The following is a 15,379-nucleotide window of genomic DNA, read 5'->3' as shown; positions in this document are numbered from 1 at the left end:
ACGGAGGAACCTCGATTTAGCGAAGTACCATGGGACTGGGGAAATTGGTTCGTTATATCGAGAGTAGGCTGTTTATCGAAAACCTTGATTTAACGAGTTTGCGGAAAAACAACCAAACTGTTCGTTATATCGAGGGCTTGCTAATAATTATTTTTGTCTTATTCCTTTTTTTTAACTATGATTATTTTTGTTGTGTGACGTCGCGCTATCTAGCATTTTGGGATCGGAGCAGCTTGTATTGAAATGAACCCGCTACAAGTCCCCTAGGTGTGGACATTTCGGCTTATCGATTCAAGTTGCATTTTAGAAGTTTGGAAATCTGATCTGGGGTTATCATTGTCATTAAACCATACAAACATTTTATTTCTTTTCATGTGAGTTTCTGAGCTTCATCGGAATTAATTTTGACTTTCACAAAGTGGGGAGGGCTAGCATGAGAGACCACTTCCGTTCACAGTCCACAGTGCAACTTCAGTCCACGGTCGACAAACAAAGCGCCCGCACGCTATGTTATGAAATTCAGCTACTTTGTTCTCTTAGCAAAACGTCTATCAAATAAATAATTCAATTCGCAGTTAAAACTTTTGTTTCTCCGATAATCTTATAGAGCGTTGACTTGATTTCTTTGTGAGTGCTATTTGATGGAGGATTTCTTGCTACAGTATGAGAATGACTGTTTTTTCAATGGAAATTTTGAACTCAGACTTCATCTTGGAGAAGAATGCATTTACAAGGAGCGATTGTCAAAGAAGTCGAAAATTATACTTGTGGTAAATAATTTTTTTCAAACTATCATTTCAAGTAACAACATGAATTTTATTCCAACTTCTGAATGATATCGAATAATGTCCTGACAGTCGTATGTGGCCTATGTGAACGTCACTGGAATCACTAAAAGACATCATAGAAATAGGGGCCTTCATTTTCAGTTCTCGTGAGAAAATCAGCCGTTCGTTAATTATTAATTCTAAAGATAGCGTTGATAATTAGTCAGCTGGAGAACTTTAGCTAACTTTGCTTTTAGCGTGAGTCAACTACGTCGAAAATTAAAAACGGTTTGTCACTCTCTTCAAAGATTGTTTTTACAATTTACGGCTTTCCGGTCCACTCGCTCAGTCAGCACTGATTTGAAATTGAAATGAGTCAGTTTTTCTTTCCAATAAATTCACAGACTTGTAAAAATCAAAGTGATGCTGTGATATGCACATTTTTGCGTCTTCCTATGAGAATATTAGAAAATGTTAAACAATCAAGCTCAGATCTCTCAAGGAGAGTGTGGGTCACCGCTTACAAAGGGGACGCTCATTGAGCTGGCAATCTCTAACCTTCGTCATCCTCTTACACTTAACAAGCGAATCACGTTAAGCTACGTAGAACGGAGTAAGCATACTAAGTAGATACCTTCGAGATGTTTATGCTTCACAAAATCATTCTCTGCCTTAAACTTCTGACTCTTGCGGTCAAGGTTGGTCATAACTAAAACAAGGTTGGTAATATAAAAGTTATTAAGAACTTACTAAGAGAATTAAAAGCATAGTTGAGGAGATATCGTAAGAGAAAATAGTCTTCGAAGACTATTACATAATAAAAGAATAAACAGTAAATTCCGAGAAGAAAGGGCGTACCCAGGGTACCGCCTCCAAGAGAGCTACGTGCTATTCGCATAAGTTTCCTGATTATAAATTCGGTGCGGAGGATGAAAAGTACTGCATGTTTACACCTCAAGTCACCTCTAAGAAAACGAGGTGTCGAACGTGTTAAAATAAGACCGCCAAAAGGAATAAGAAATGATCAATTGGCTTATTATAATTTTTCACTGAATGGCTTATGATAATATATTATTTCCATTAATTTTCAACGTTTAAATAGGTCAAAAAACACCTATAATGAAAATTCTTGCTGGATGCTGATTTTATCTCTTAACATTTTGCTCCTGATAGCGTAACAGTCACTAGCTACTTCATCTTGTCCTACTACTTCCCGTTCAAGGTCTCGCAACAGTTAATGGTTTGGTTAGGCATGTATGCTCCGATAAAGCTGAATTTTCCTTTTTGCAAAGAAAAACCGCTTTTTAGTGCTCTTTTAACCGTGTACCAAACTGACATTTGGTCTGTCCGATGTATTTGTTGTAACAGTCATTGCAAGGAATAGAATAGAACCGACGCCATTTATTTTAGCGGAGCATACATGCCTAACCAACCATACAATTGGGTGGGATAATTCTAAAATTATCACCACTAATCGGCGTTACCACCAGCGCCTTTGTTTGGAGGCTTGGCATATAAACTCCGCCTACGCTCCTTTAAATCGTGACGATGGCGGCTTGCTTCCTGACGCCTATTTACACCTCGTCAGAAAAAAGACCGCTAATTAGTGATTATATAAAAGGACCTCTTGTTGCAGCGTTTAGATCACCCCTGATGAAGGCACTAGACAGGAGTGTCGAAACGTTGGGTCTATGAATTGTAACTTCTTCAGTTACATTCATTAAATCTGAAAACCAGAGTAGCATCAAACTATGTCTAATTTTCAATTTATTTTGTAAGTTTTCAAACGCCCTTTTCTTAATGATTTTCTTCAAGATTTCTCAGGAGCGGTAAAATGCATAATCTCAGCCGGCAAAACGTGCCTAAAAAGTGTATGACGCATCACTGGGGAATTTGTTTCAGTCTAATTTGTTATTAGACTGAAGTCATACCTTTTCCTAGATTACAGACGCTTTGATCACGCTACGCATCATCACGTAGCTAGCTTAGCGTTGTTATTTTTAATTATCCTGTAGCTATTACAGTCACAGGATCATGTGCAAGCTATCCGATTTGATTTCCATTTGGCTACCTGGCCCTTTCTATTATGCAAGTTGGCACCAAATGGAAGAACTTTAGGCCTTCGTTTCCGAGCTGAATGTAAATTTAAAAGCCTGAATATAAATTTAAAAGCCTAAAACTGATTGTGGAGTTGATCTTTGGATTTGATATTTTCAAACTCCAAAATTATATCAAACTTCATTTTTACTGTGGATAACTAAAGTTTGTACTTAAGTTGTGCCGTCTTTATCGTTTGGTTTCGTTTAGTGGTAATGGACTGTTTCATGCTCTCCATTTTCCTTCTTCGGCATTCACACAATTGTTATTTCCTAAGCAGACAAAGCCTTATCCATTAACTCACGTTTCAGTGTAATCTGCCTTATATTATAACGTTGTCAGTCACGTCTTTGAACTCTTGCGGTTATGGATAGAGATCTTGATCACTTGACTTTGAAATTTGTCGCTTTTAAGGTCGAGAGACTAATCGTCAATTACGTGACCATGATCGTATTATTAGTATGTAAGAATCAACCGTGCGATGTGAATCTGTTACGGTCCATTCAAACAAACGAACCTTTATGGAGCACCATGGGAACTAATTTCACGTAAATGTCTAAATGTTAACCGTATGTCATACAATATTTCCTTGCGGTTTAAATTTACAGATGCACTACCAGTTCAAAGAAGTTAATGGTTTGAAAGAGATTTTGAAAACTAAATACAAAAACTGTACACCTTGATAACAACCGAGATCCTTAGTTTTAATTCTGCCTAGTGGAACGCGGTGTCTAGTACAAACAGATTGAGAGAGCGTGGCCCCGCTCCAACTTTAATTTATTAACTTTTTTTACTTACATCCACAGGCTGTATAAAGACAAATAGCATTATCAGAAGTAGTTACCTGATCACTGTTTATATTATGTTTAGCGTTGTATCGAAGCAACTTATAAGGTCACATCGACCACAGGCTGAATGAAGCAAATAGCGTTATCAGAAGTAGTTGCCTGATCACCGTTTGCATCATGTTAAGTGTTGTATCACAGCAACTTACAATGTCGACCTAAGTGGGTGGAACACCATCAAAACGTATGTTGATGCTTATCATGCAACTTCCTCCTGGATCAAGTAAATACAGAATCTGTCCTTTCATCACTGAAAAAACTGTTTTGAGCGGAAACTACATCCAAGTTGATATCGACAAACTCTGTAGGGTCAGGGCTACAACTCAGTGTGCATTTGGAGTCTCCTGGTCTAATCCCAGGGCAGTGGGGTTGGTCCAAAAAACTGTATTTTCAGTCCTTGAGTACTACTTCTGACTCAAGAGCTAAATTTGAGCCATCTTCTCTCTCTTCTCCGGGCCAGGTATATCACACAACAAGTAAGAGTGAGGGGGAGGATGGACCCATTCATACATGAATGCATGAATGCATGAATGATGCGGACTGCTTGCACAATAGATGGAGAGAGAATGTTCGATAGAACAGAGTGGCTATCCAACATACAGATTCAGGGTTTCTTCTCAAGATTGTGTCCTCAATAGCGATCTAAAATACGACAAGATTCGGATGATACCACCGACGCAGACGACGAAGAGGACCACTTCGTAGAAGCATTCGCGTCAGATGTAGACGAAGAGTTGATATCTATGATGTGTGCTAGTTGGTAAGAGAAGCAAGGTTGCCAAGCCTCAAAGTCAAGATGCTAAGAGACATGTGCAAACATTCTGAGCTCGCATTGAAAATGTGAGATACGAATGCAGCACCTCTTGCATAATGGAGGAAATGATTTCGGAGTGCAGTTGTTACGCAATCTAGTTATGACGTCCACCCGTCATGCGAATGCGGTGTCCTTTTTCACAAGAACTCTCCAAACTAATGAACAGAGACTGCTATGCAAACAAGTGTGACGACCAAATTTTTTTCCTTTCAGCTAGAAATCCGAGCAATCGCTGCTTTATTAAGACGCGAGAAGTATTCAGGACGATTACACGATGGAATTACGTGACAGAGTCACTGGTCACGGTGTATTTCAGTGTGTGCTGTTATCGCCCGTTACACTAAATAGAATCCTGTAGTTTGGTTTGAAATGTTCATACAGGTTTGAATAGCGTAAGCTGTCAGAACTCAAATATGAAATAACAGAAGCCAAATTTTTAAAAAAGAGTTTGTGAGCGCTAATCAAATTATGATATTCGATACGTTGTTATTGACGTCTTTCGTCACGAGATGATAAAATTTGTCACATTTTGGCCTTTTAAAATGCTTAAAGTATTAATCGGTGTGGTCTTAAAGCTCTTTCCTTCTACTTAAAATGGTTAAAATCTAAGATTTATTGAGCAACTCATATAAAACGGTCGGAGTTTGCTCAATGAATTAATTTGCATAATCGGCTGTCACGCTAGCAGTATCGCCTAAAGTACGAAGTCACCCCGGTGAAGAAAATAAATAAGTGCAAGATGTTTTTATATTTTCTGCAGCCAAACATCTTATTAGCAGAAATCAAGCGGAGTTTTTAATGGTCAGGTCTGGACTTGAGCAATATCAACCAAGAAAGAAAGAGTACTTTCGACCACTTTCAGAAAGCTGTCCAACGAGTGTTTTAAATAAATTATGACGAGCCTCTGAATAAACAAATATCAAAATTGAAATGCATTTTATACACCTTATATATCACACAGTTTAAGGATACAAAATATTTCTTACTGCATGCGGTGTGACGCGAGGACCGGGCTATTCAACTTTTGAAATTTTCGATGTTGCAAGAGGTCGAAAAAGGGCCTTTTGAAGTTTTGACTTTTGAGAGCTCTAAAAATGTTATTTTAACGTATTTCCAGAAACTAATGTGGTTTTATTTACTTGTTACCAAAGATAGTTTATTAAGCAAAATTTGGGGGAAACTTTTTTTTTCTGATGCGAAATGCCCTGGACTGCTCTTACAGAGATCGCCATTTAATAATGGTAATAGGACCGATTGGAGTCTACCTTGATCTGTAATCATACGAGTGATCAACAAAATCGGTCGACCGCGAAGCGAGAGTCCGATTTGTTGATCACGGTATGATCACAGATAGAATTGGACGACAGGAAGTCCTGTTACCAATTAATCAAAACTATGACAAAATTCCAGAAAGAAACTAGGTCAAACCGCGGCTAGACATCGGTTATACGTTTTCTTAAAAAAAAAAAACAACAACAACAACAGATAACTCGGCGAAATGCGAGATAACAGCGCGCGCCCATGATGCGTTCTGTCCACTCGTACAGGCATGACATGTTAAATGTCCCTTGAACTGTCCTATTACACTTTCTTATTACAAGCATGACGCGCGCAAATCGGGCTAGTGATAACCAATCACGTTCGTGAATTTTTTTATGGTTTTGAATTTAGTGAGAACATGATAAGAAGGATGAATGATAAACGTAACAGTGAACATGGCAACTCTGTAGCGTTTAGCTCTACAATAATCAAACAACGAAACATTTTTCATAAGTGAGGTGCAGTTTTTTCATGTATTTTGTCTACAACCACTTTAATCATTTCGCTTTTCAAGCTAATTGTTTAGATCTAATGCAAGGAAGCACAAAAGCCATATTTTTTGTCTAATTCAAGATTGCGGCACACATGTTGATTTTTTTCTCAGAAGAAATCCGACGTCGATCTAAAAAGCTGAGAGTCTCGAAACCTCTAACTTCTAACCAAAAACTGCCGACCGCGGTTCGACATTTGCGATGAACACTCCAAAGATGGAACTAAAACTCTTTACTGACTACAGATAGTAATTGATACTTGGAGGGTGCAAAGGCGACGGTCTCTGTTTCAACACTTTGTTGTGATAAGTTTTGTCGAAAGGTTTTGTATTTAAGCGTCAAGAATAATTGGACAATTGCCTGCTTCATAAATTGTACAAAGTAGCAGTTACGACATCCTATGATTTAAATGATTTAAAGTAGTAGTAGCCGTTGTCTGGATGGCTTTTTTTAAATAGTAACTGAGATTCGTGTAAATTAATCCTAGTAAATTATCAGAATCATACATCCCTTCTTCTTTTTAGTTAGCAGTTCCTATTCAGCTATTTAATTGGAGATCTATTCAGTGCATGTTGATTTGTTGTCACAAATCATCCTTAGTGTCAACCTCAATAATTTTCAAATTATTTAGTTAGTTTTCAAACGTCCTTTTCTTAATTATTTTCTTCAAGATTTCTCAGGAGCATCTTAGCCGGCAAAACATGCTTAAAAAGTGTATTACGCATCACTGGGAAATTTGCTTCAGTCTTATTTGTTATTAAACTGAAGTCATACCTTTTCCTAGATCACAGACGCTTTGATCACGCCACGTACCATCACGTAGCTAGCTTAGCGTTGTTATTAAATATCCTGTAGCTATTACAGTCACAGGATCACGAGCAAGCTATCCGATTTGATTTTCCATTTGGCTACCTGGCCCTTTCTATTATGCAAGTTGGCAAAAAACTGAAGAACCTTAGGCCTTCGTAGTCGTACCGTACATAACTTAAGTTTGTACTTAAGTTGTGCCGTCTTTATCGTTTGGTTTCGTTTAGTGGTAATGGACTGTTTCATGCTCTCCATTTTCCTTCTTCGGCATTCACACAATTGTTATTTCCTAGGCAGACAAAGCCTTATCCATTAACTCACGTTTCAGTGTAATCTGCCTTATATTACAACGTTGTCAGTCAAGTCTTTGAACTCTTGCGGTTATGCTTATGGATGCCTACCTTTTCAAGAGGTGTGGTCGAGTCTCCTAATTAGAGTGTATGGACTTAACTTTAGGAAATTTGTCGCTTTTAAGGTCGAGAGACTAACCGATAATTACGTGACCATGATCGTGTTATTGGTATGTAAGAACCAATTGTGCAAGGCACGAAGCCAAGTAACTGATTAGTACGTGATCGCTGTGAATTTGTTATCAGTCTCACCAAACACATTTGTGACACTTACGGTCCATTCAAACAAACGAACCTTCATGGAGTTCCATGGGAACTGATGTCACGTAAATGTTTAAATGTTAACCGTATGTCAGACATTATTTCCTCGTATAAATTTACAGATACACTGGCCACTGGTTCCAAAGGGTCAGTGGTTACGAGCATGAAAGAGAACTTGAAAACTAAATATAAAAACTGTACAACCTGATAAAAACCAAGATCCTTAGTATCAATTCTGTCCAGTGGAATGCGGTGTCTAGTACAAACAGATTAAGAGGGCGTAACCTCGCTCCAACTTTAATTTATCAACTATTTTTACTCGCGTCCACTGTTCTGAGCGGAAACTGCATCCAAGTTGATATCAACAAACTCTGTAGGGTCAGGGCTACAACTCAGTGTGCATTTGGAGTCTCCTGGTCGAACCCCAGGGGAGTGGGATGGTCGTAAAAAACTGTATTTTCACTCTTTGAGTGCTACTTCTGATTCAAGAGCTAAATTTGAGCCATTTTCTCTCTCTTCTCCGTGCCAGGTATATCACGACAAGCAAGAGGGGGGGGGGGAGGGGAAGGGGGGGAATGAATAGGTCTATCGGGTCTGGGTCTATTGGTCAATATGCATTAAGTGCCCCGTTGACTAATTCCAAGGGGAATGGGGCGGAACACAAAGCCGTAACGCGAATGTATGTTTCTGTGCTTTTCCTATAATGATTAGCAGTAGCAGCACAGGGCTATTGTTTTAACTTGATTAGGATTTTACTTGAATCTCACGCGGGATATCAGGAGTTTTAGGGAGTTTTAGGGAGTATTCAGCAGGACGTGAAAGTGTCAACAGGACGTGAATGGCTACAGCAAGCGGAGATCTTGGTGAGATTGTTTTCCCTAGTTAATGGGACTGTAAGGGTTTTTAATACTGAGGGGAGTTGAGTCATCTTGCCGGCCCTCTTTTCAAAACTCCATTCATATGATATAGACATAACTATATTTTAGCTTCTTTATGCAGTCACCTACCTAAATACCTCTATAAAATTTGACGACTTTTAACAAACATTTCATAGCCGAGAGCTACTGTACGGAAGTTGTAACAAGGGATTTAAGAGCATTCAGAACTAGTTATCTAAGAAACATATTAACTATCTCTTAAGGTGTCCAATTCAATCAAATATAAAATATTTAATACACGTCTGGTGTAATAGCCTCTATCATGGCTATCAAATTACACAAAGGAAAGCAACATTAAGGAGGATAACCATAAAATAATAATGATGATATAAAAAAAAACAACTAATTACAAGAAACATTTACGTAAGTAACAATAACTTACATATTTACATTAAAATTCAAAGAATCAGCTGTGATCTGTCTAAATCATAGAATTTTGTTGGGTGTTTCAGTGTAGCAAATAATTGTAGTCCCTATATCTGTTGAGGATTTACAATAAAATTTTAATGATGAACTTTCATTGTTGGTTGTCATTTTGGAGGCTATTGTGTTCCTAAAATTAATTTGATCATGTGTACATCGTTTCTGTGGTGGTAATGCATTAAAACGTGCATCAAAAAACCTACCTCATAGCATGCATCTACCTAGGTACTTGGTAAACTCCACTAAGGAAAGACTCTATAGCTTGTAGCCCTATGCATGTACCAGTCGTTTAAGGAAACCTTATGCTTTACGTTTATTAGAAGACTGGGCTGTTTCTTCTTGTGGCAGCAGTGAATGAATATTTCATTCTCTAAAGATGACACAGACTCTTAACCGCTTGAATTTCATGAAGGGCCTTCTGTAACGCAGATACATAGTGCTCCTCAAGATTTTCTGTATGAGGGCCCTCAAGAGCCTGAAAGATCAAGGAGAGAATCTCAAACAACTTTCCAGACTTGGCTGACCTGGATGCATCAGAGTCTTTCAGAGGATCTGTTTCATGTTTGGCAATTCCAGACTGAATTAAGGGGTTTGTTACCACCGTTTGTGTGTCTTGGTAGAGTCCGTCACCAAAGAAAGGTAGATTGGGGACAATAGAAGAGACTGGATGCACCTGTGGTATGCAAGGTTGTGTTTGATTTCCAAGCACTCGGATCCCTTGGCTGAAACATGGTCTTAGTATGGCGCCTAACTGACTGGGAGAAGAATCATTTTGTTCATAGAGGAATGACCGGTCAGTGTGGGTGTTACTGGGAAACTGATCCAGAATCCCCAAGCTTTGAAGGTCTCTCCACCATTGCTCCATATCTCCATTTGCGGCGACGCTGCTCATTTTACAGTCAGCAGCATTTTTCAGGCTCGTATCCGTAGTTGCCTTAGATTTTTCAGCTCTTTTGCAGTCAGTGCTTTTCTTGATAAGGTTACCAAGCTTTGAGTTGATGCACATTGGAAGCACACAGTCTGAATTTGAGCAATGCACACCATTCTCTGTAATTGTGTGGTTGGGATCTTTCAGCATTGCTGAGGACATTTTTATTCCGCGATCTGAAAAAAACTGGTGAACAAAGTCATCGCAAAAAGTCGTTAATCAAGATTTTCACGGATCAGCGTGTTTTGAGCCAATTCTACAGCTGCCTAAGGTAAGAAGCATTGTCGCAAATTGGGTGGAGAATAACTTTTTACCACAAAGTCTGCAGGCAAATGGTCATTTTTTTGCATGGCGTGATTTTCGATTGAGAACGAAGCACAAATTTCGGAATGCATTTCGCTTGCTTTATTAAATTATGGCAGAGTACTAACAATGAGCTCTGTTATCAACCTGGTAATTCGCAACTTTTGTTGGCCGTGTGAACTTCACTTTCAATGCATTAAAATGAATAAGCCTATTTACGTGTTTTAATGACACCTCTTTGAAATTGGCCCACGTTTTCTGCCAACTTTTAATTTGCTCCTCTCTAATTTGTAGATTTTTTAAAAAATTATTGATATTTTAAAATATCTATTTTTCAGTAGAGCAAAGGTTCTAAAATGCTCTCTGATAAAGCAAAAAATGAAAATATGTTGATAAGTATTTATGATTCTAATCCCTGAAGTCGAGGCATGCATAGCTTTAATTTACAGAAACACGAAACTTTTTCATCCATCAATCTTGTGACTTCTTTACGAATGCTTGACTTTTTCTAGAACCAGTACCTTATGATGGTCGTGCAGGATACAAAATTTGATCGATGTGTGTTCACTAGGCTTCATATCGTTGTTTATATGGTACAAGTGAAGCAAACGGTAACGATAGTAAAATAATGAAAACAGTTTTCTTTACTATAGCTATTGAGCCTTCAGAAAAATTGAAACGTTCCTTCGTAACACTTTCACGAGTTGTGGTTTACAGAAACAAACGATACTTACTTTCAATGTATGGACAACGTAAAGATTATTTTCGTTTTCGAGTAGCAATCATTGGTATTTTACCAGACAATACAATTCCTTTTACATCCCCTCTTGCAAAACAAATATCAAACAGTTTGCGTTATGTTTCCAAGGACTTAAATTTTTCAATTCTCTGAATATAGAAATCCAAAACATGGGCACATTTTCCCTGTTTAAGTCTTAGTTGCGAACATTACTCCTTAGTTGGCTCCCTTGTTGTTGTTCTTTATTTATTTATTCTTTTTTATTATTATTGTTTTTTCTTACTTTTCTCACCCTGCTTAAGAAAATGTTTGTTTGAGTGCCTACTATTGATGTTATTGTTTTATGTGTGTGCGACCTTTCCTTTTCAACCTTAAATATTTTGTACATAAATCACGCCATAAAACTGATACCTCACTTTTGTAAAATATGAGGAGCCTGTAGCTCGCAAAAGCTTCTTAGTTTCCCTAGAGGTTTCCTCGCCCCATGCTAAATCTTCGGCCATATCATATTAATACTGTGGATAACTAAAGTTTGTACTTAAGTTATGCCGTCTTTATCGTTTGGTTTCGTTTAGTGGTAATCTACTCTTGCATGCTCTCTATTTTCCTTCCTCGGCATTCACACAATCGCTATTTCCTAGGCAGACAAAGCCTTTCTTTTCTTTACTTCGACTGCCAAGCTATGGAATTCTATTAACTCACGTTTCAGTGTAATCTGCCTTACATTATAATGTTGTCAGTCACGTCTTTGAACTCTTGCGGTTATGGATATGATTTTTAATATTTTTGTCAAGGGGAGGTCGTTGAGTAATAATCTCAGTATCACCTGAACGCTGTCATCGCCGGCGAAAAACCCTACAGACCTGAAAATTGGGCAAATTTTATTTTTATCAATATTCTAAAATAGCCCACTCTCTTGGATTTTGGTGGCGTGAGAGAGAAAATCACCAATTGGCCAGCGTAAAGATTTTCGAAACTCCGACTTCAATACGTATCCGATTTCACCGCTATTAAGCTGTTTTTTTTTTCAGCCTGTGAAAAACAAATTATGTTTTCTCGTTTATAAAATTCTATTTTACGCCTCGGTGGAAGTTTAGATAAAGGTCAAAAACCTTTGCTGGGTACTGGTGTTTGACTGGATATAATAAACGACAATCAAGTTGCCGTTCTGCTCTCTGTTCCCGCATCTTTCCCTCAAATAAATAAACAACAAGCAAGTTGCCGTTCTGCTCTCTGCTCCCGCATCCTGCCCTCAAATAATCCCGCTTCTCGCTCTCTCCCGCCACCTGTTTTTCTGGACTTGCGCCCTCATGTAACTCTCCACATATTTGCAAATGAAATAGCATGATGTGAGAAACGTTATTTTCATATGCTCGATGTTGGCTGAATGATTTAACATCGGATGTATAGCCAAGTAAATTATGCGGTTATGTGCTGCTGGCTAACTGGAAGTTGAACCGGAGAGGTTGGACAAATTCACAAAAATCCTGCGAACGGGGCCATCAGAATGGGAAAAGGCAAAAAAAATTGTGCTTTAAAATTTCGTTTGTGAAACATGGTATTGATGGTCCATACTACATCAGTGTATCCGCTCTGAACTTTGAATTTACAACGAGGTGTCCTTTTACACTGTCCTAACTCGCCGAGGGAATAAGTCTTAATTCAAGGAAACAGTTGCAAACAAATTTGCTTAGGCCAGGGGTTAAAAATCGATACTAGTAAAGACCTTAAATCGGAAGTTTCAAGGAATCGCTTGTCTCAATTTAAATAGTACAGTTCCTATGGATACATACATACATGTCAGCGGATGAAAAGTGCAAAAACAGTTGACTATAGCCATGGATTCCTACCTTCTCAAGAGCTGTGCTTGAGTTTCCTTATTAAAGTAAATGAACTTAACTTTGAGAAATTTGTCGCTTTTAAGGTCGAGAGACTAACCGACAACTACGTGACCATGATCGTGTTATCGGTATGTAAGAATCAATTGTGCAAGGGGCGAAGCCAATAAACAAATAAATACGTGACCGATGTGAATCTGTTATTGGTGTCATCAAACATATTTGTGACACGTACGGTCCATTCAAACAAACGAAATGTTAACCGTATGCCAGAAACTATTTCCTCGTTTAAATTTACAGATACATCACCTGTTCAAAGGGGTCAGTAGTTACGAGCATGAAAGAGAACTTGAAAACTAAATATGAAAACTGTATACCTTGATAAAAACCATGATCCTTAGTATCAGTTCTGCTTAGTGGAACGCGGTGTCTAGTACAAACAAATTAAGAGAGCGTAACCTCGCTCCAGCTTTAATTTTTTTAACTTATTTTACTCACGTCCACAGGCTGAAAAAAGGCAAAGAGCGTCATGAGAAGTAGTTACTTGATCACTGTTGGCATCTTGTTTAGCGTTGTATCCAAGCAACTTATAGGGTCACATCGACCACAGGCTGAATAAAGCATATAGCGTTATTAGAAGTAGTTACTTGATCACTGTTTGCATCATGTTTAGCGTTGTATCAAAGCAACTCATTGGGTCACATCGACCAAGTGGTGAATGAAGCAAATAGCGTTATCAGAAATAGTTACCTCATCACTGATTGCATCATGTTTATTGTTGTATCAAAGCAACTTACAATGTCGACCTAAGTGGGTGGAACACTATCAAAACGTCTGTTGATGCTTATTATGCGACTTCCTCCTGGATCAAGTAAATACAGAATCTGTCTATTCATAACTTTTGTAATCGTATCAGAAAAAATGTCGTCGTAACGAGGAGGTAGCCAGCTTGAACTTAATGACTTCATTATGGATGTTTGACAAGTTTAAGAATGGGTAAATTAGCACACCTTACCTAGTGATCGCTACAAGATGTTGACAGATTGATGTGCTCATTTCTGTATGTTTTACTTCTAAGGTGCATCAGTGAGCAACAACAGAGGCTATGCAGTTTGATTAATGATAAAAATAAACTTCAATTACAAAACGATGCAGTTAGGACTTTTTTGTTGATAAAAATTTTCCCGAGGAAAGAAATATAAATATAAATACAGAATCTGTCCTTTCATCACTGAAAAAACTGTTTTGAGCGGAAACTACATCCAAGTTGATATCGACAAACTCTGTAGGGTCAGGGCTACAACTCAGTGTGCATTTGGAGTCTCCTGGTCTAATCCCAGGGCAGTGGGGTTGGTCCAAAAAAACTGTATTTTCAGTCCTTGAGTGCTACTTCTGACTCAAGAGCTAAATTTGAGCCATCTTCTCTCTCTTCTCCGGGCCAGGTATATCACACAACAAGTAAGAGTGAGGGGGAGGATGGACCCATTCATACATGAATGCATGAATGCATGAATGATGCGGACTGCTTGCACAATAGATGGAGAGAGAATGTTCGATAGAACAGAGTGGCTATCCAACATACAGATTCAGGGTTTCTTCTCAAGATTGTGTCCTCAATAGCGATCTAAAATACGACAAGATTCGGATGATACCACCGACGCAGACGACGAAGAGGACCACTTCGTAGAAGCATTCGCGTCAGATGTAGACGAAGAGTTGATATCTATGATGTGTGCTAGTTGGTAAGAGAAGCAAGGTTGCCAAGCCTCAAAGTCAAGATGCTAAGAGACATGTGCAAACATTCTGAGCTCGCATTGAAAATGTGAGATACGAATGCAGCACCTCTTGCATAATGGAGGAAATGATTTCGGAGTGCAGTTGTTACGCAATCTAGTTATGACGTCCACCCGTCATGCGAATGCGGTGTCCTTTTTCACAAGAACTCTCCAAACTAATGAACAGAGACTGCTATGCAAACAAGTGTGACGACCAAATTTTTTTCCTTTCAGCTAGAAATCCGAGCAATCGCTGCTTTATTAAGACGCGAGAAGTATTCAGGACGATTACACGATGGAATTACGTGACAGAGTCACTGGTCACGGTGTATTTCAGTGTGTGCTGTTATCGCCCGTTACACTAAATAGAATCCTGTAGTTTGGTTTGAAATGTTCATACAGGTTTGAATAGCGTAAGCTGTCAGAACTCAAATATGAAATAACAGAAGCCAAATTTTTAAAAAAGAGTTTGTGAGCGCTAATCAAATTATGATATTCGATACGTTGTTATTGACGTCTTTCGTCACGAGATGATAAAATTTGTCACATTTTGGCCTTTTAAAATGCTTAAAGTATTAATCGGTGTGGTCTTAAAGCTCTTTCCTTCTGCTTAAAATGATTAAAATCTAAGATTTATTGAGCAACTCATATAAAACGGTCGGAGTTTGCTCAATGAATTAATT

General features: G+C 38.4%; 1 protein-coding gene and 1 pseudogene across 3 annotated transcripts; both read right to left on the bottom strand.

Annotated features, from left to right (window-relative positions):
- LOC136279213 (uncharacterized) overlaps nucleotides 1–13,342 on the bottom strand; it is a 23,384-nt pseudogene extending 10,042 nt beyond the window's left edge.
- On the bottom strand, nucleotides 8,974–13,540 carry LOC131776297 (uncharacterized). 3 transcript variants are annotated; one of them, XM_066162516.1, is made up of 3 exons: nucleotides 12,934–12,978; nucleotides 11,808–11,946; nucleotides 8,975–10,227 (listed from the first exon to the last, which is right to left on the bottom strand). In XM_066162516.1, the coding sequence occupies exon 3, from the start codon at nucleotides 10,201–10,203 to the stop codon at nucleotides 9,484–9,486; it is 720 nt and encodes a 239-aa protein (XP_066018613.1). In that variant the 5' UTR covers nucleotides 10,204–10,227; nucleotides 11,808–11,946; nucleotides 12,934–12,978; the 3' UTR covers nucleotides 8,975–9,483. The 3 variants fall into 3 exon arrangements, with proteins under 3 accessions (XP_066018612.1, XP_066018613.1, XP_058948449.1); XM_066162515.1 differs by lacking the exons at nucleotides 11,808–11,946; nucleotides 12,934–12,978 and adding an exon at nucleotides 13,420–13,540 and having other exon boundaries at nucleotides 8,974–10,227; XM_059092466.2 differs by lacking the exon at nucleotides 11,808–11,946 and having other exon boundaries at nucleotides 8,976–10,227; nucleotides 12,934–13,061.
- Between the last annotated feature and the right edge of the window lie 1,839 nt (nucleotides 13,541–15,379).

The sequence above is a fragment of the Pocillopora verrucosa genome, chromosome 2, assembly GCF_036669915.1.
Source record: "Pocillopora verrucosa isolate sample1 chromosome 2, ASM3666991v2, whole genome shotgun sequence".
NCBI classification, from domain to species: Eukaryota; Metazoa; Cnidaria; class Anthozoa; order Scleractinia; family Pocilloporidae; genus Pocillopora; species Pocillopora verrucosa.
Note: the sequence above shows the minus strand (reverse complement) of the source record. Positions and strands in the feature narration are given on the sequence as shown.

Bases quoted from the DNA above. Each gene is read 5' to 3' on its own strand.
- LOC131776297 (XM_066162515.1), bottom strand. From the start codon at position 13,452: ATGACGCTCTTTGCCTTTTTTCAGCCTGTGGAC. The intron at 10,228-13,419 runs GTGAGTAAAATA...TTTGTTCACCAG, and splicing joins CCTTTTTTCAGCCTGTGGAC to TTTTTTTCAGATCGCGGAAT.